Source organism: Brassica rapa, chromosome A10 (assembly GCF_000309985.2).
Source record: "Brassica rapa cultivar Chiifu-401-42 chromosome A10, CAAS_Brap_v3.01, whole genome shotgun sequence".
Lineage (NCBI taxonomy): Eukaryota > Viridiplantae > Streptophyta > Magnoliopsida > Brassicales > Brassicaceae > Brassica > Brassica rapa.
Genome location: NC_024804.2, coordinates 12,268,230 through 12,288,480, shown reverse-complemented (window position 1 = coordinate 12,288,480; position 20,251 = coordinate 12,268,230). Strand labels below are relative to the sequence as shown.

The 20,251-nt window shown below is 32.8% G+C and overlaps 3 protein-coding genes and 1 pseudogene across 5 annotated transcripts; 2 read left to right on the top strand and 2 right to left on the bottom strand.

Annotated features, from left to right (window-relative positions):
* LOC103845199 (xylose isomerase) lies at nt 1–3,316 on the bottom strand. Of its 2 annotated transcripts, none has more exons than XM_009122033.3 (14): nt 3,140–3,316; nt 2,917–3,001; nt 2,712–2,816; nt 2,563–2,637; nt 2,359–2,488; nt 2,176–2,267; nt 2,045–2,098; nt 1,335–1,620; nt 1,005–1,238; nt 856–926; nt 748–788; nt 575–674; nt 319–468; nt 1–228 (listed from the first exon to the last, which is right to left on the bottom strand). In XM_009122033.3, the coding sequence occupies exons 2-14, from the start codon at nt 2,974–2,976 to the stop codon at nt 193–195; spliced, it is 1,434 nt and encodes a 477-aa protein (XP_009120281.1). In that variant the 5' UTR covers nt 2,977–3,001; nt 3,140–3,316; the 3' UTR covers nt 1–192. The 2 variants fall into 2 exon arrangements, with proteins under 2 accessions (XP_009120281.1, XP_009120282.1); XM_009122034.3 differs by having other exon boundaries at nt 3,075–3,173.
* A 1,956-nt stretch (nt 3,317–5,272) lies between these two features.
* Nucleotides 5,273–7,607, bottom strand: LOC103845198. The gene has a single exon (XM_033282260.1). It carries the CDS (start codon nt 6,101–6,103, stop codon nt 5,480–5,482), a length of 624 nt encoding a protein of 207 aa, XP_033138151.1. The 5' UTR covers nt 6,104–7,607; the 3' UTR covers nt 5,273–5,479.
* Nucleotides 7,430–10,232, top strand: LOC103845197 (annotated as a pseudogene).
* A 3,933-nt stretch (nt 10,233–14,165) lies between these two features.
* On the top strand, nt 14,166–17,930 carry LOC103845196 (CBL-interacting serine/threonine-protein kinase 21). 2 transcript variants are annotated; one of them, XM_018655227.2, is made up of 8 exons: nt 14,166–16,010; nt 16,099–16,170; nt 16,274–16,327; nt 16,417–16,632; nt 16,725–16,934; nt 17,020–17,139; nt 17,258–17,392; nt 17,494–17,930. In XM_018655227.2, the coding sequence occupies exons 1-8, from the start codon at nt 15,603–15,605 to the stop codon at nt 17,536–17,538; spliced, it is 1,260 nt and encodes a 419-aa protein (XP_018510743.1). In that variant the 5' UTR covers nt 14,166–15,602; the 3' UTR covers nt 17,539–17,930. The 2 variants fall into 2 exon arrangements, with proteins under 2 accessions (XP_018510743.1, XP_009120279.1); XM_009122031.2 differs by having other exon boundaries at nt 14,174–16,010; nt 16,725–16,925.
* The last annotated feature ends 2,321 nt before the right edge of the window (nt 17,931–20,251 follow it).

The window sequence follows — 20,251 nt, the reverse complement described above, 5'->3', positions numbered from 1 at the left end:
GCATTTGGCACTGGAACCTTCATGGAGTTCAAGGCCCAAACAGTTTTTTATTTAACTTAAGTGTGAAGGTAGTACATAAACTGAAACTAATTAAAACCAACATCTCTCTAATCATCGTTTTAATCCTTTATTTTTCAAACTTCTCAGAGATAAGAGAGAGAGTCTTTACTTCAACTTCTGCCACTACTACTATTACATTGCTGACTGGAAGATCATCTCAGCAAGTTCCTGCAGAGTTTTGTTTCAAATGATTATGAATGAGTGTGTGTTTAAACGAAACAGTAACAGATTCTTGATTTGTAGCAAAAAACCTTGTACCTGTTTAGCAGAAGGAACCTTTGGTTCTCCAAACTCTTTAGCCTTCTTTTCAAGATACTCAAAATCAGCTTTGCCTTCTTCTATTTGCTTCCCAAGTTCAGAGTCCCAACTTGAGTATCTCTTGCCCACCAATTCACTTAGACGTCCCTCCTTTCACCAATCATCATCATCACACATACACCAGACCAAGTTAATCAACAAAGCCTATAGACTTCGATTCTTTTCAGCAGAAATGGGAATGAACTTATGAACTAACCTCCAAGATCTTGGCTGCATTTCTCAGTCCACGAGCGACTGTGTCCATTCCACTAATATGAGCAATGAACAAGTCTTCAACATCTGTACTCTCTCTTCTCCTGTTTCATCAAAAACATTATAAGCTTCTTTCTGAGTTTAAGTTTGTATGAAACATCAAGAAAACGTTATTACAGTTTGGCGTCGAAGTTGAAGCCTCCTGGAGCAATCCCACCCTGTTTCATAAGGAGATAAGAAATCAATTACTATGGCTTCTTGAGAATGAGTTTATGTGTAACATACATTTTTTATGACACTCATCATAACCATGGTTGCTTCTCCAACATCTGTTAGAAACTGATCTGTATCCCATCCTGTTTAGACATGGAGAAAATGTTATTCAATCAGAATCTGGACATTAATGATCAGAGAGAACTGAGATTAAGTTTTACCAGTTTGAGCATCGCCAGTGTTTGCATCAATGTTCCCAAGTAAACCATTGATTCTCGCAGTTTCAAGCTCGTGATGACACGTGTGACCAGAGAGCGTGGCGTGGTTACACTCAATGTTGAGTTTAAACTCGTTAATAAGACCATATTTCCTCAGGAAGTTGGCAGCTGTTGCAGCATCCCAGTCATACTGGTGCTTGGTCGGTTCTTGAGGCTTTGGCTCGATTAAAAGCGTGCCTGATCAACAACAACATAAGGTTTAAATTGTAATGATTCATAAACGAGTGAGTAATTACAGAGAAGAAGAAGACGAAGAAGAAGAAGAAGAGTTACCGTTGAATCCAATCTTCTTCTTGTAAGCAACAGCAGCTTCAAAGAACCTGGCCATATGATCAAGCTCTCTTTCCATATCAGTGTTCAAGAGCGTCTGGTAACCTTCACGGCCACCCCAGAAAACATAGTTTTCACCTCCCAGGTAATGTGTCACTTCCATGGCTTTCTTCACCTGAGCAGCGGCGTAAGCATAGACTCCAACCTCAGAGCTGGTTGCTCCTCCGTGCATGTAACGAGGATGCAAGAATAGCTGAGCTGTTCCCCACAATGGTCTGATCTTGCTTCCCTGCATTTCAAGAGGAAGATAAAAAAAAACTCTTTTCTTAGCACTTCAACTAAAGGTAACATGGCAAGAGTCACAAAGATGAAATAGCCTATGTTGAAGGATGTATTAATTACACAGAAGCTATCATACAAACTCCAATGCTTGATAAGAAATGGGAAATTAATACTCCATCCGTTTTTTTATAGTTAACGTTTTAGAAAAAAAAAGAAAAAAAATTGTTCCGAATTAGATGAAGTTTTCAAATTTTCAATGTAAAATTTATAAACAATATATGTTATATGACCAATAGTATTATACAGCCTATTTCATTATTGGTTAAATTGTAGTTAGGTGAATAGTTCACGATGTTTTTGGTTTAGAAAATGTAAAAACTTAAATGTTTTCTTAATCCTATGTCTTTACAAATAAGAGTAACTTGAATCACCTTTTGGAGTTCTTTGGCGAGTTCGATAACCTCATCCAAATTTTTGTTAGATTCCTGCAGAAAAAATTGAGTAGAAGCAGGTTACATGTGCTGAGAATAAAAAAGTAATAAAATACAGAAGGTTGGATTACCTCAAGAGTGTTGCCATCAGGGGCAATGTCTCTGTCATGGAAACACCACCAATCAACTCCAAGTTTCTTCAAGAACTCAAAGTTGGCTCTCACTGTATTTTCAAAATTTAAAAAAAAAACAACATTTAGTAACTCACTCATTGAAGATAAACAAGGAAAAATGTAAAAAAGATGTTGACTTACTTCTTCTCTTAGCCATAGAGACAGAGTTGGTACCATCTTCCCAGGGCCAATACTTAGTAGCAGCACCAAATGGGTCACCTCCAGTCCCACGGAATGTATGCCAAAACGCAACACTGAATCTAAACCAATCCTGTTCAGAAAAAAAAAACATCATTAAAACATTTATTCAACAAAATCCATAAAACTAAGTAGAAAATGAGTCACCTTCATTTTCTTGCCAAGAACCTCCTCTTCAGCGTTATACCACCTGTAAGCAAGTGGGTTCTTGCTAGAAGGTCCCTGAACAAACAATTAATCTAATTAGTAACTACTCAAATTTATCAACAGTTGCAGATACAAGTAATGATTGTTACCTCATATCTAATCTGAGGGATTCCAGGGAAGAACTCTCCTTGCCAATCATCAGAATCACTGCACTTCCCTCCCAAATCAGCAGGACACGTTTGTGACTCAGCAGACTTCCCACGAATCAAATCAATTTGAGAGATCAGATATGTAATCAGTGATCGGAAGAAAGAAGAAAAAAGAAAGATTCAAGCTTTTTTTGATAACTCTTACCACTAGAAACGACGCTGCGTTTAAGCAGACAAGGATCATAAAGAGACACAATTTCTTCATAGTTCTCGACCAAACGAACAAAACCCTGAAACAAACACAAGTCAGATCGACAAAACACCACTTTGAATCAGATCAAACAGTAACTCCAAGATCGAAACCTCAAACCCCAAAACCAAGTTTCGAGAATGAACGATCGCTAGAGTGAGAAAGAACCAAAACTCACCAGCAGAACTTGCTAAGAATCGAGAGTCAGAAACAGAGTTTATGTGATCGAGAGAGCTAAATAAAACGACAGCTTTCTGAAGATGATTTTTGGATAACTAAGAACTAGTCACGATGACGTAAGCAGCCAAATTGTTTTTATTTGTTTTTCCAATTTTGCCCTTATCATAAATGAAAATCGACGGTTGTGATATTATCGGTCGGTGAGTTATAGCAATCGTACGATTTGTCTCTTTATCCGGGAATAGTAATAAAATATCACGTTCTGACTCGGCAAATTCTTCTAATCCTATCTTTAGAGGCAGCAAATACAAAAAAAAAGAAAAAGATACGATAATTTCCGAATTAAATTAATCAACTGTTGATAAATTTTCTTTGATCAAATTCTCACAATATTTTCGGATTTGTAACATTTTTTGGTACTCTTTTTTTTTTTGATCAACTTTTTGGTACTCATTCAAAGTAGGAAAAATAAATCTATACTATTAAAGCAAGATCATGTTGTCATAATTACCTTAGGGGCATGTTTTCTTCACTAACATTGCAGGTTTCATTAAGGGCAATTAAGTAATATTAATAACAAATCTATATTGGGTCATTATTTTTGGATCCAGCCCAAATCAAATCTCTCTTGGGCCATTTGGGCCTATTAAAAAATCAGATTCAATTCTCACTTTTTTTTTTCCTTTGGGCCATTGAGTCCAAGTTCAAATAATTTTTTTTCAACTATTCTTAATTATTATTTTTTTCTTTTCTTAATATAATTTAAGCATTCATAAAAATAATTAAATTTTTTATTGAAAAGTATAAATCTTTATTAAAAGTATATAATTTTTTTAATTAAAATATTAACCACATAATAAAATTAATTTATCAGAGTTATACCAACTTAATTCATTAAAAAAATAAAGTTTAATTTTTTAAACATAAATAGTCATTTAAAATGAAATACGATAAATAAAGATAAAATTTTTACGTCTTTTATAAAATAAAACACAAATATATAAAAATGTGACATTTACTAAATATTTGTCAATTGAAAAAAAAAACAAAAATAAACCCGCGCTTTGAAAGCGCGGGTCAAAATCTAGTGTATTTTTAAGGCTTCAAATGTTACGAACCGTCCCGCCCCGCACCGTAGTTAACAATAACAAAAATCTCTACATATACTATATATCTATACGTTTTTATAACTGTTAAAACCGCACCGCAGTTAAACCGCTTGTCCCGCACCGTTCAAACCGCATTTACCATTCTGAGTCTAAGATATTTATGTCACTCGTGAAATATTTTTAAATATCCCACGGTCTCCGTTAGTCACTGACACAACTGAACACAATTAATTGAGGCTCTGAATGATAACTGCAGTTTGAACAGTGCGGGACAAACGGTTTAACTGCAGTGCAGTTTTAACAGTTATAAAAACATATAAATATATAATATATGTAGGGATTTTGTTACTGTTAACTGCGGGGCGGAGCGGTTCTAAACATTCGAAGCCTGAGTTTATTGGGCCGTTGGTATACGAAGTCTCATCTTATTTTTTTAGTCAGCCATATGATTTTTATATCTTAAAATGAAACGAAATTAATTATGTAGAACAATCTCTAAGATGTGTTTTTGCTATACTGCCATACAATTTGGAATTCATAAACAAAAACTATGCACCAGTATATATGATATGTAAACATTCTCTCTGCCATTTCTTAATTGTAAGTACCTGATTAACGAATTGGTTATTCATAAATAATAAATTCTATCGCTGGTGTAAGCAAGGAAAGAAGCTTCTGATGAGTACCACTTTTCTTACCTACCTTGCTGCAGGGTCATATGTGAATGTATATTATCTTCATCCCCAATGAAGGACTCGACTTGCTTTTAGATGTGTTTACAACTTGTAAGTTGTAACATATAAAGCTATAAATTTGTCTTTATTATTAAACTGAATAGAGATGTCGAGGTGCGCTAAAACCATTTATTATTCCAGTCCCTTTATAATTGTTTCTGTTCTTATGTATTTCAACTTCTCCTTAACAAACAATATGCTATTGTCTATCATCAGGGTTTTGGCTCAGCTACGACTAAGATTACCACGAATGTAACTAGTTATTTGGTAGACGAAATGTGATCATTAAATAACAAAATTGTAGAATTGCATCAAATTAGACAAGCAACGGTTGTAAATTCCCACAAGACGAGAAGAAAACACTAAACAAAACTAACGAGAAACAAAAAAAAAAGAGAATCAGAATATTCATCTAAATTGACATTCACACAAAGTATCAATATAAGTCTATCAAATTCGTCAATTTTTATAAAAGAAATGTTACCATGATAATAATCACTTTTCTTCCTTCTCCTTCTTTTTCGCTTCCAACTCGCTAAACTTCTTTGCAATCGCTGCAGCCTCAGCGGGCATAATGTTAATGGTCTCATCCTCCTCTTTTTGCAACTTGCTTAACGCTTTAACAATGGAAGCAGCATCACCAGAAAGAATGGCCTCTTTTTCCGCTTTCAGTTCGCTTAACATCTTCGCAACCACTTGAGCCTTGTCAACAAGAACGGCCTCCTTTTTGGCTTGAAGATCGCTTAACATCTTGGCGAACATATAAGTTTCCGCAGCAATAACGGGCTCATAGTGGACAGGGTTGTCATAAATACAAGTCTTGAACATCTTTCTCGCCTCCTTGCACTTCGTGACGTCACTTTCACCGTCCTTCTTCTTGGCTTCATCCAAACACTTCTCCAATTCAATCCATGATTCCTTGCACTCACCTGCCTTTATGTATGTGCAAAAACTGCACTCTTCACCATCTTCAACTTCTTTTTCCTTTGTTTCATTCGAATCTTCAACTAGGGTTTTAGACTCCTCCCCGTCTTGTGCAATAGGCGATGACTCTCTCTGAGTTAGCGATGGATTCTCTTCTTCGCTTCTAGCGAGGTTCACAGAAGTTGCACTTCCCATTGATGACGGAGAGATCGAGGTCTTTGATTAGTGATTAGATATTGGCTGCTAACTCAGTTTTGCTTGCTAACTCCAGAAACCCTAATGGGCCTAATCGCATATACTCGTTTCTCTTATATAAAACCTGACACGTCGACACATTTTTGATAAATTTCTCCTTTTTTTTTGAATATATACTTTTGATAAATTTCCATATTTATGTATTTGTTGTTCTTCCATTGTCCATTTGTCCTAGTCTTAGATGAACACGATATGCCAAATTCTATCAATGGAAACATAAATATTCGACAACAAAAAGGAAAAGGTATTTTACCAAAAAAAAAAGGAAAAGGTAAATTTTAATATCGGAATTTTCGTCATGGTTTTCTTGTCTAAGAAGGAACTCTTTGACATCATTGAAACAAAGCCTTTATTTTGAAGTTTCAGTGAAATACCCTTTACTTTACACTAAACAAATTTGCCAGAGGTTTAGGTTACCGGACCATTTAGAAGTCTGAAGTATTATAAGTTTATAAGTTTAACTTATAAGTTATAAGCTCTGATATGTAACGTGATAAGGAAGCAACTAAAGCATGAAAGTATATTTTCAAGAGGGCTTTTTGGCCCATCTCCACTTTCTATTGTCTTTTGCCTTATCAATGTAATATGGATCTTTGATCTATTCGAATATTCGTACGTCTCAGGCCGGAATTTAGTAACCTGCGACATATCGATTTAGCTCCAAGCCTCCAACACTATCGCATAAAGTGGAAATGGGGAGATAGAATTTGGGCCTTCTAAAGTATAGCTTCTGTATAAAATATCTTGAAAACATCTTAAGACCAAAAAATAACATATGAAAACAAAAACAAAAAACATTTTAAGACCAATGAAAAATAAAATATCTTGAAGTTCAATTCTAAAACAAATATCTTGGGAATCTGTACTTTTCAATGTAAAATGTTTCTTTTCCTTTTCCGAAAGAAGTAAAGCCAATGGAATCAACTTGTGAACAAATATCCTCACAAAAATGAATAAGCATACAAAAAAGTTTCTTAGAACAAACTGGCGTGACTGGAATATTATATAAAAAAAATACATTTTTAGACGTATAAGACTAAAACACTAACAGAACATTTTGGCTAAATATGATAATTCAATGAAAAATAGAAGGATATTATTGAAGATAAGATATTTTTTAATGTTCCAATATTGAAGGGAGAAAATAAAAGACTAAAAGCTGTAATGAGGAAATCAAGGACGAGTAGATATCTTTTAATGTTCCAAATTTGAAGGGGGAAAATAAAAGACTAAAAGCTGTAATCTAACCTATACTAAAAAGGTTATATGAGGAGTAGAGAGTGTGTCCACGTAGACAAATTAAATCTGCCAATCATATGTTCCCGTTTTCCCACGTCAGCATGGTTCTGAGTTCTTTTTAAACCAAAATAATATGTCGTCTCCAATTCTTCCACTTCGTTTTCATCGTTACGAATTTCTGCAAATTAGCGTTTAATTGAAGATATTTACAGATCAATTCTATTGAGATTCACATAAATTCGACGATTCATGTCCTATATCTCTCCATCATTTTTAAAAACCGTGAGGGTGATCTCAACATTGTAGCGCAGATAAGCAAGCTCGGGGTTGGACAGGTGTACGCTGCCTCTGTGATGTATGGGTATTTCCTGAAGCGGATCGACCAAAGGTTTCAGCTCGAGAAGGCCATGAAGATTCTCCCAGGCGGGTCGGATGAAGGTGAGACTGGCATTGAGCAGGCGGGAAGGGAAGGAGAGAGAATGTTCTATGAAGAAACAGAAGAGACGTATCAAGCTGTTTCCTCAAACCAAGAAGTTGGTTCGTTTGTGGGAGGATCAATGCGAGGGGTGGTTCCAGCAGCGAAATGAAACAGTCCCGGTTGAAGACGTACGTCATGTCCTTTGACGGAGAAACTCTTCAGAGATACGCTACAATTAGATCAAGAGAAGCGGTTGTTTGGGAGGCCATAGATTGTGATAACTCCGCAAGGCATTGATTCGTCCAAGGACGAGCATATACAGATCAGTTTCAAGGGACCGAAGAGGCTTCTGTTGGAGGCTGTGACGTTTGGTTCGTTCCTATGGGATGTGGAGAGTCATGTAGATTCAAGGTATCACTTCGTACTGAACGGTATATATAAAGTTTTGACCTTTTGTGCGTGTTTTGTTGGTTTGTTGAATAAGCTTTGTGTGTTAACATATAACAGAAAGTTTCGAGCTTTATGTGTTCTGTGAATCTATCCCTTGATCAATCATTGTATGAGAAGCAGTTTTACTCTTTGTGTGTGGTTTGTTCAGCTATAGGTATTAGCTGTTTCCTTTTGTTTTATTCAGTTACACTTAGAGAACATGGTTACAAATTTTCTTTTTGGTATGTCAGTTTTTTGAAAGGACATGACCAGAAAGTAAACATTATTTCTGTGGAAACATTCTTCAGATGGCTTGAGATTGGTATATTATCTGCTAAAAACGTGAAAGAGATGTGTGCAATAGTTTCCTGTTGATTGCTTGATTGGGTATAAGTTTTGTAAATATTGGGTATCTCCTTTTTACCGGTTGCTGCAGAGAAGGAGCTTTGGCCAAGGGAAGAGAAGAGTGAACAAAAGAACCAGCTTGGCTCAGAAGGAAGATGTAATCAAGAGAACTGTTTATGTCTCTGACATCGATCAACATGTTAAAAAAAGGGGAATCTGTTGGTTTTAACCTTTCGACATTGGGATGGATCTGCCCAGTACAAATTACTCTGTCATGAAGAGAGCATTTGATGAAGGTTGTAGAGGCGTCATCGCTAAAACGGTAAGATTTTCTCAGTTTTAGAGTAGTTGAATATTTTTGTGCATGTTGACTAAATGTAATTGGAATTGAGGTCACGTCATCACTCATATTGTATGCTAAAGAGCAGAATCAAAACAGCTGCTAGAGAAGTTGTGCGCTTCTGGAGGACGTTTGCTGATGGATTAATGCTAAAGCCATTGTTCCCGTATGGGCTGAGAGCCTAAGATGACTTTTAACAGAGGTGTGTGGCTTGTGCCTGATTCTGACACTACATTTTTAGCCAATTAAATAGTTTAATCAGTTCTGATCATTTAGTATTCTGCTTCAGGGACAGATCTTCCTCGCAGGTGGATCAGATCATGGTACGTTCATATATTCTGTTTTTTTTTTTAAATTAAACAGGAGCCTTAGACATTAACTAATAACAATCTACACATGGGAGATCACATAGTTAAATAAAAACTCTGTTTTTTTTTTGCCAATTATCAACAGTTTCTTCGTCCTCGGCTCTCTTAAAACACTGTTAAGTTATGGTTGTAGAGCTGTGAAGTTTAAGACAGCCGAGTCTATGTTTCCCAGTGCAGATCGAAGCTCTAAGGTAAGCTGTAATAAATAATTTTGCTTTTGTTAACGTTTTACAATTTGTAACAAGTGCCTCTTTGATGACTTCTAACAAGCTGTTTTGAACTGTATTAAAGTAGGAGGAACAAGAGAATGATAGAAATAGATCTGTTATGGTTTAGAGCAGAACAGATTTAGATTTAAGTATGTGGAGCTCATCAACAAATTGAACAAGTACAATTCCAAAGTTTAACATCTTGGGGGTAATGGCGGATGGGAGTTATAGGTTGCTGAAACGAGAGCGCTGAAGAAGGATTTAACAAATAAGGTACAAGCTTCATTTCATAAACATTAACACACAGTCTTTGCATTGGCTGATGGAACAAGCTTTATTTTTCTTTGTGGTTACATGAATCTACTTGCTACTGGTTCGGGTTTGGTTTTGAACATGTTTCTGCGATTGACCTTGACAAAGATCCGCTAAAGAAGGTAAAACTGTAGGTGTATTTTTTACTAAAATTAGAATCACTATATTAGTGTCTTGCTCTTATTCTCTGTTTTATGAGTAGTAGGACGAACATAATATTTCTTGGAACAAAAATCATTGCTTTCTTTTTGCAGGACGGTTGTTCTTGAACGCCACGTCAGGGAGCAATATATTTTTCGACAAAGAGACTAATGCAGGGGAGAACATTGATTGTGGGAACATCTTCAAGTGGTCTCACCTCCAAAAGGTGGACGTAAGTGGTAAGATCGTTGGAAATCAGCAATTGTGAGAACATCTTCAAGTGGGCTCACCTCCAAAAGGCTAGCAATAGCAACTACCAAGGTGACCAAGAAGGACGAGTGGCTTAAGTGAAGATGATGAATTACCTGGATGCAGTACTTTTTGAATAATGCTTTGTATCGATGTTGTTTTCCTTCTTTTTTTAACCTTTGAGTACTCTAATGGGTTTTGATATGTTTTGAAACTCTCTATAAAATGCTTATTTATCAAATTTATCACATCTCATTAAATCAATAAGATTGGCTTCACATGCTAGCACATATTTTCATAACAAAATTAAAAATACTACATCTAAATAAGGATTAAAAACGATGTAATTCATATATGAGCTCTTCTGTGTCCAATGAACGTTCAACGTAGTAAAATGTGCGTCTAACAATTCAGGAGCATTAACAAATTTAACAATATACGTACATACATGTACGCTTTGAACATGATAACACCCTCTCTATGTACGCACATTTCAAAAGTGTTGAAAATTTATAACATACTTAGAAAAAAGAATTGTATAACAGAGGTGTTGTTATGCTTTCGTAAATGATCATGCATTACTTTCAAATATTTGTTATGCTTTCGTAATGGTGGTGACCGAGTGGCATTTGTACTCTAGGCACAAGCTTAAGACATTTCCAATATATATTTGAAATATAGGTGGTACAAATAAATCAAAATATATGTAGAACAGGTTGAAGAAAAAACTCAAAAAATAAATATTTTAAGACCCTTAAAAGTTACTTCTAAAGCCAAAGTAAAATTTAGTTTGTGTATCTTTAACAATTATTTTAATTCATTATTTATTTGTTTTGCTCATTATGTAATACATAGCTTTTGATAATAAAAATAGCAAGTTTTTTTTGAAACACCTAAAAAAGTAAGTTTTATTATTGAAAATTTAGTTAGACAAAACAATGAAAATAACTAAGTTCAATGTTAAAAAACTAAGTTGAATACGATTTACATTATATATACGATTGAATATGATTCCAAGTGTTGATTATATTAACTAAGTTCAATGTTAAAAAACTTCATAAAGCCACTTAGAAATATACATATTCATAACCAATTTTTAAGGATTAAGTGTCTGTATTTTCTTGAGCCCTCATATAATATTTAAACTGAAATTATTCATATATACAATAAAAATTATCCCCTCCATAATACTTAAGAGGTATTGTATCTTACAATCTGTTCAGTGATAGATTCAGAATGTGGATAATATAAGGGCTACACGAGTACTTTTCCTGCAGCTTTTGAAACTAAAGGAATGGTGGAAAGCAACTATGATGCTGCTTCCAAACTAACTGGTGGACGTAGCTCTCAGGGTCAATCATCTAGGGGTCATCTCTTTTAGGGAGGGTAGGATCAGATTTACAGTCAGAAGCAATGGTACTACTCTTAATTATTCCGAAGCTCATGTAATATCACCTCCTCCCCACCAAGCGCATGCTTATGAGATCATGAATGTAAGCAGCAATATCAAATGGTGCGCCTCGAAAAATATTTTACCGGAAGAAGATTCCTTTTGTGTTGCTCTTCGTTCTATCAATCACTACGCACATGATAATCCTATATGTATAAGTACATATGAGTCTTAATATTAGAAATTATGTGATGTAGCATAAATTTAATATTTTAAGAGGAAATTTATCCTTTTAGTTATTAATCTAGATGAGATTTAAAACAATGCAAACATATCTTTCAATAAGAAACTAGGTATTTTCCTGCACCAAGTGCAGTAAAAAAATTTAAAATATTTTTTAATAGACAAATATAAATTATATTTGAAAAGATTTTTTATTAATACTGTAAATTTTTTTTATCATTATTTTAATACATATTTGATTTAATTAAGCATAAAATTTATATAAGAATAAAATAATTTTGTTTTTAAATTATATTTAATAATATGCATGTATATATTTAAAATTAATAGATATATTTTATCTATTTATTTTAATTAAATATATTAAATAAATTTGTAAAGTTTTTTGTATAATTATTAAAAATTAAAATTAAACAGAATTTATAAAAAATATTATATATATATATAAGAAACTAATGATTTTACGATTAAATTTTTATAATTTTCTAAAAAATCTATATACATTTTTGAAAATTTTAGTAATACAAATGTATAATATAAAAATATATAATTAAATAATATTTGAAAATTTGTAATGCCTTATTTGAATATATTTATTTTAATAATGATTTATGAGTTATTACGATATTCTAAAAAATCCAAAACTATAAATCGACATTAAATGTAATATATGAGTTGTTACCATATTTTAAAAAGTTTACAAAAAATATAAATTAAACATTAAATGTAATTGTCCATTTCATCATGTCATCAATTTTAGTAACCATGACATACTATTTTTGTAAAAATAATTGTAGAAAGACATATGGCAAAATCACTTCTCAAATAATGTAAAGGGGATGATCATAAAAATTAAACTGTTGACAAAACCTAAAAAAAACAAAACATTAATTAAAAGGATTAGAGATGGTAAATATAAGCTAAGAAATAAAGTTCTAGATAAGGAATCGCTATTTGCTCCAAAAAAAGAAAGATAAGGAGGCCCTCAAGTTAAAGTGGCTGATTGTAACCCCAACTAAGTTGAATTGGAAACTGTAAAAAGATGTTTTAATTGTGAATGACACCATTTCTAAAGTTTTTTCTATTTTTAATCTACAAAATATTAGATATCTATAACAGAAATGGAACTTACTCCAATGTATTATTATAAAATAGCAATATCTATTTATAGAGTAAAAAATATAGGATTTCTACCTCTATTTCTATTTATAGAAAAAATAGTAATCTCTATCTTTTAGATTAGAGTGAATCTACTTCTAAATGCTATCATAGAAGCAAATATAAGGGTGGTTAGAAATGTAGTCGGAGCTAAAACTCTATATTTTCTTTCGGAATAGTTTGAACTAAGAAAATATACTTATTTCTAAAATTAATAATATGCTTGATTAAATTGACTATGAATAAATTGTTAAGATTTTTTTCTTATAAAAAAATAACAAAACTGTTTGGATTTTGTAGGGCAAACCATACTATTATTATGTTTTTGATATTTTTATTTTGAATTTGTTTGCTGCATGGAAAGAAACGCATTTGACATGATCTCAGGATTCTTTTAATGTACATTGCTCTTAGATTCCAGCTGCTATTCATTTCGCCACTGCTTTTAACACAAGAACAAATTTATATAGATTTTTTAGTAGCAAAGAATCAATAATCAATAGTTAAAATTTAAATATTCATATTGGTTAATATTAATATTAAAATAAAGTGAATTATATATTAGTTTAACCATATTTTCATTTGAAAAACTAATAAAAGAGAAAAAGAATAATTGAATTTTAAATAAGAATAATTAAAAAATATTCAACATGCATACCAGCTTATATGTATTTTCTGATATTGAAGAAAAAATATTGAAATTTCAATAATTTCAAAATTGTTATTACCAAAACAATACAAAAAACTACAAATTTTTCTAATAGTTGTTATAGTGTAATTAGTATCAGTGAAAAAATATATTTAAAACTTAAATTATAAATAATCTAAATTTAATTTGAATATACAGAAATCGCACTCTATAACCATACAAAAAACTAAAATTTGCCAAGTAACCAAAATCTCATTCTTTCTCCTCTCTTCTCTTCCTATCTCTCTCTACAAATTTAATTTTGTTTGTTTTGGTTATTTCACTAATTCACCCCTGAATATATGGGAAAAAACCCGGGCGTAGCCCGGGAAAATCTCTAGTGAGTCTAATGACAATTCAGTTCACCTAGTTATCAGCTTGTCTGAACACTGAAGATCCATCCACACAAGAGCGTTGTCTATTATTCTCTTTATATGTTAATTTATGATGTTTATTAAGAGTTTTACACGTTGACAAAAAAAACTGTACTAATAAATAAAGAAATCATTTAATTTTTAGTTTTATAAAAAAAATATATACTGTTAATTTAACCACAAGTTAACCAGAAGTAAAATAGTGTGTATAATACAACCGGTCAAAAATAAAAATAAAAATAAATTAATGTTGTATTGCAAATTAAAAATCATCTAAACTAATACAAAAAAATCTCTTAAAACATGATGATACATTTTAATCACGAGCTACCAGTCACGAACCCGTGGAGCCAATCTGTCAAATAAAACCAATAATATCTTTGAATACTTGATAACAGCCATTATCATCTAAAGGTCAAACATTTGATTCCGCAAGAGAATCCAACTCTTTAGAGCATTATCATCACATACTGACAGCACGACGATGAAAATCAGACTTTGTATAATTAAATAATAAACGTAGTTCACGAGCTAAAACCGGCCACAACGTAAGCTTTCAATCAACTAACAAATAATTATACGTAACAACAGACTTCGTCGGTGCTTTCCGTATGGGATGATGATAAACAAGAAAACGCGGAAACACATTCGTCCCACCTCCGGGTCGGAATCCAGCGACATATAAAGTATAAACATATCGATCTCATAACTTCAAAATTATCGCATAATAGTGGAAATAAATTTTTGGCCTAATAATGGCTAACATTTTGCATTAACGCATGAAAACAAATCAACATTTTTAGACCATCTAAGAAAATATCCTGATGTTCAGATCTTATGTACGTTTCAGTTTAAAATGTTTTCTTTTCTAGAATCAATAAAAACAATGTAATTAACCTGTGGACAAATATCCTCACAAAATGAAATAGCCGACAAAAACTTTTTTAAAACTGGCGTCAATAGGATGTATTTCTATTTTAAAACGTACTAAAAGATTAAAACACTTGAAATACATTTTTTTGGCTAACGATGAGAATTTAATGAAGATAGAAAATCAAAGGAAATCATCGAAAATCAGATATCATCCCACCAATTGTGAGACATATATTTTTAAATTTTCTAAATTTAAAGGTGTGGGGGAGAGGGGAATAAAATAAAATTCAGTAATGACAATCGAATCCACCTAGCTACCAGCTTGTGAACTCTATGAAGATATATATCCACACAAAAAGCATTGTTTATTATCGGCTCGTAGAGCATGATGACCCATTCTCACCACGAGAATCACGAGCTATGATTCACTCACTCACGAGCCAAGCGGTCAAATACAACACACCAATAATATATCTTTGATTACTTTTTAAAAAAACTGTCGCTATCTATAATCTAAAAGTCAAATTTTTGATCTACCAAGAGAATCCAACTCTTCTTACAGCCCTCATTAGTTTGGTTTCAAGTTCCCTTTTCATACATAAATACGACCCTTCGAAGCTCATAAACATCTTCGTCTTCTTATTCTTTCTCTCTATCTCTGAGATGGGTTTGTTTGGGACCAAGAAGATCGGCAAGTACGAGATAGGAAGGACGATCGGAGAAGGGAACTTCGCAAAAGTGAAACTTGGTTACGACACGACCAATGGTACCTACGTAGCTGTCAAAATCATAGACAAGTCTCTGGTTATCCAAAAGGGTCTAGAGTCTCAAGTCAAGAGAGAGATAAGGACTATGAAGCTTCTTAACCATCCCAACATCGTACAGATACACGAGGTGATCGGGACCAAGACAAAGATCTGTATTGTGATGGAGTACGTGGCAGGTGGTCAGCTTTCAGACAAACTTGAAAGACATAGGATGAAAGAATCAGATGCAAGAAAGCTTTTCCAACAATTGATTGATGCCGTTGACTACTGTCATAACAGAGGAGTTTACCACAGAGATCTTAAGGTAAGAGAAGATGTATAACCTTTATGTTTTTTTTTTTTGCAATCTCTCTGTTTTACTTATTAACTTTGTGGATACTTTGATTTTGCAGCCACAAAACTTGCTAATAGATTCAAAGGGTAATCTCAAAGTCTCTGACTTTGGACTAAGTGCAGTTCCTAAAGTAACACTTCCTAATTCTGATCATATCATTTTCTATTTGTTAAACCAGTTAAGTGTCTTTGAAACAATCAAGTTCTAAATAAGTTTTTGGTTATTTATTTCAGTCAGGGGATATGCTCTCTACAGCTTGTGGATCTCCATGCTATATAGCACCTGAGGTAAAACTATTTATGATAATAATAATTAATTGACATGACGTTTCATAATCAATGAATGTGTAAAAGCTGATTTTTGTTAATGAAAACAGCTTATTATGAACAAAGGGTACTCAGGAGCAGCAGTGGATGTGTGGTCTTGTGGAGTGATTCTGTTTGAGTTGCTTGCTGGTTATCCACCGTTCGATGATCATACTCTTCCTATCTTGTATAAGAAGATACTCAGAGCAGATTACACGTTCCCACCTGGTTTCACTGGAGAGCAAAAGAGGCTAATCTTTAACATTCTTGACCCAAATCCTCAAACGGTATATAACAAGAGATAATCTCCATAACTCTATTATATTAGCCAACGATAATCCAAAAATGAGTAACAATGTTTGTGAATATTTGGATGCAGCGTATAACACTAGCTGAGATAATCATCCAAGATTCTTGGTTCAAGTTAGGTTATACACCAGCTTATCATCAAGTTTCAGACTCAGTCAAAGAGAATGTAGCGGAGATAAATGCAGCAACCGCGTCTTCAAATTTCATAAACGCGTTTCAGATAATAGCAATGTCTAGTGATCTAGATTTGTCAGGTCTCTTCGAAGAACAAGTAAAAGACGTATAACTTTTCTGGTCAAATCTTTAAACTCATTTAACAAAAAGATACTAACCCTTGAAAATGTTCCTTATTGTTATCTCTTTAGGATGATAAGAGATATAAAACAAGAATTGGGTCCAAGAACACAGCACAAGAAACAATCAAGAAGATTGAAGCTGCTGCAATTGATGTTAGTTTATCGGTTGAAAGAATAAAGCACTTCAAGGTACACTATATATATATGTATATATATATATAAGTTAGTTTACTGCACATTCTTCTATAGATCTCAAGTTTAGCTGAATATCTCGTATATGCATCTTTTGTTGTTGTTTAATAACCAGGTTAAGATTCAGCCAAAAGAGATAAGATCAAGATCTTCTTATGACTTATTATCAGCAGAGGTGATCGAGGTGACTCCAACCAATTGTGTAATAGAAATATCAAAATCCGCAGGGGAGTTAAGACTATACATGGAGGTAAACTGATCAGAAGTTACTAGACCCATTCAACAATTTTTTTTTTAATACGTTTATAGAGTCATCTTATGATATGAAATGGCTCCTTTTCCACTTCACAGTTTTGCCAGAGTTTATCTAGCTTACTTACAGCCGAAGTAAGCTAAGAGCCATAGATTGTCAAGAAAAGTGATGTGACACAGATGATGAATATACGAAGCAAATAAAGCATATTTTACTGATTCAAGTTGCAGTGACATGAAGACAGTAGAGGTTGGATTGAAAAAGTAATTCATGTCTTGTGGTGATCCTAGAGGGTTCCCTTTCCAAAAAGAAAAGGGGTTCTCATTCAGGGTGTAAAATGATGTATTTTGTTTCTAAGAAAAATAAATAAATAAATAACTCGAGTATAATAATATGTAGGCCAATCACAAAACCCAGTTACTCATATTGTGATTGCGGTGGCACAGTTGCGAATCTTCCACTCACAACTGTGACATATGGACTCTAATCATTACAACTTTATTTCCCGTACGCACACGAGTGTACTCTGTTTTCACTGTTTTGGTTGCTTACCAAACACTGCAGACAAGTTCTCCTCACGTGCTTTCAGTGTTGTGTGACCACGCGCATCTCTTGTTGGGTCTTTGCTTTCTTTCCTTTGCACATGAACTTTCAGATGGGCACACAAGAGCACGAGATTTTTATATAGAGTCAAGAGTCTGATTTTCCATCGTCTTCAGTTTAACTATGCAGTTTTATCCTTGTAATTTGTAAACATGGAAACGTTTTATTTATATATACTAGGGTCGGCCCGCCCTACAGGCGGGATATTAGTTAATTTGATATTCACTAAATGCTCGAGTTAAAATTTGTTTTAAGATTCAAAAATTTGGTTATCTGTTATGTCTTACTTATTAATATGCGGTGGTATAGTTATTTTTCGATTATTCTTACTTTGATATTGTATCAAATTAACTAATTGTCCAACTCATAATTATAGATGTACAAATGTGGATTTGTGATAAAGTTTGATGACAATAATGTTTTTTTTTAATTCTTATTCATAGTGGAGTGTGCATGTGTCAAAAAGAGGCCTATAACAACTTTTATGTTTTTGTGTATGAATTTTAAATATATATTATTTTGTATAATGCATACTTGCTCTACAACATTTGCTTGTAGACTAAAAAATTGTATTCTATATTTTTAAAAGAGAAAATATTTTAGGGGTGTTCAATATGGTAAAACCGAACCGTACCGAACCGAACCGAATCGAAATAGACAATATGGTTTGGTTTTGGTATATACCATATAAACCGAATGGATATAATTTTATAAAAACCGTAGGATTTGGATATGGTTTGGTATATAACCGATTAAACCGAATAAACCGAACAAAAACCGATTAAAAGTAGAAACATGTAAATATGTATCTATTTTATAACAATACATGAAAATCTATTTGTTATATAAGTTAAATTTGTGTTAATAACTATTACCATAATTTTATAGTAATAAAAAACTTTAATTTGTAAAACACTTGAACTATAACTAAATAACAATACATCGCAATTCAAACATCTTATTTTTTAAGTCTTTTTCGATCTTTTTGATTTATTTTAGTCTTCACTAAATTAATATGAAGATTATAAATTTGATGAAAAATTTTCAATTGAAAAAGCATGACTTTAATGAACACTAAATATGGAAGAATGAAAAAACTTTTCTTTCATGTTTCTGTTTTGTTTCATATTTTTATTTTTAAAATTTCAAGCTTTGATTTTAGTTATAGATTTGATTATTTTATTTGATGGTAGAAGCATTTTTACTTTTTTGTTCATTTATTTGAACATGTAATATATTTTTAATAAATGACTGTATTGACAATATGACTAAAATTCATATAATATGATCTCAAACAAAATAATTATGTTTTTTGGTATAAAACCGAATAAACCGAAAACCGACGGTATATAAACCGAACCGAACCGAAGTAAATATGGATTTAGAATGGTAGTTATATTTTACTAACCGAAATACCGAAAACCAAAAATAACCGAACCGAAACCGAACCGATATCCGGATTGAACACCCCTAAAATATTTAGTCTAGAATATAACATGGACATATGTATTGACTATATATAGAAGTTGAGTGTTATTTTAAAATGACATATGTATAGAGATTTTTCAACCATTACTTCACTGGCACAAAACATTTATAACTGTAAATACTTTCTTTTAAAAGCAAAACTAATAAAAGCGTGTATAACAAATGTATTTTGATATTTATTATATGCATCAAGTTATAAAGGTTGGAAACATTGCAAAACTGTTTGGAGCAAAGTTTTTAACTTCACGATCTTCATCTTGACGTCAGTTCAGTGTCGGCCCTGGCCACAAGCAGAAGAAACATGGGCTTCCAGCTGACACGATAATAAATATTTTTGCGGTCACATATTTTTAAAAGTGACTTTAGCGTAGTGGTTCTAAGAAAATTACCAGTGCTAGAGGTGTTGGGTTCAATTACCCTTAACTGCATTCATTTATTTTGGCCCTAAATATAAAAATGGGACACGTGTCACTCCCAGAACGCACGAATTGATGACGTGGCTTCACGGGAGAGAGACGAACATTTCTTTATATATATAGATCCCTACTTACACAATCATTAAAGATGGTTACATAATAAGGCCAACCAACAAAAGTTGAGAACATTACCATTAGGACATTAGAAACATCATCAACAACAAAAAACAATGATCCCTACAAATTAGATATCTCGGAAATTTTGATTTCACAGATATATATATATATATATATTGAAACAGAAAACGTGAAGCAATTTAATGAAATCAAGTACCAAAAGAATAACCGT

Excerpts from the sequence above, each read along its gene's own strand:
- LOC103845198 (XM_033282260.1), bottom strand. The coding sequence starts at position 6,103 with ATGGGAAGTGCAACTTCTGTGAACCTCGCTAGAAGCGAAGAAGAGAAT.
- LOC103845196 (XM_018655227.2), top strand. The coding sequence starts at position 15,603 with ATGGGTTTGTTTGGGACCAAGAAGATCGGCAAGTACGAGATAGGAAGG. Across the intron at positions 16,935-17,019 it reads TCGAAGAACAAGTAAAAGAC|GATGATAAGAGATATAAAAC; the intron begins GTATAACTTTTC and ends TTATCTCTTTAG. Across the intron at positions 17,140-17,257 it reads AAAGAATAAAGCACTTCAAG|GTTAAGATTCAGCCAAAAGA; the intron begins GTACACTATATA and ends TTTAATAACCAG.
- LOC103845199 (XM_009122033.3), bottom strand. The coding sequence starts at position 2,976 with ATGAAGAAATTGTGTCTCTTTATGATCCTTGTCTGCTTAAACGCAGCG. Across the intron at positions 675-747 it reads TTCAACTTCGACGCCAAACT|GAGAAGAGAGAGTACAGATG; the intron begins GTAATAACGTTT and ends TTGATGAAACAG. Across the intron at positions 229-318 it reads AGGTTCCTTCTGCTAAACAG|GAACTTGCTGAGATGATCTT; the intron begins GTACAAGGTTTT and ends AAAACTCTGCAG.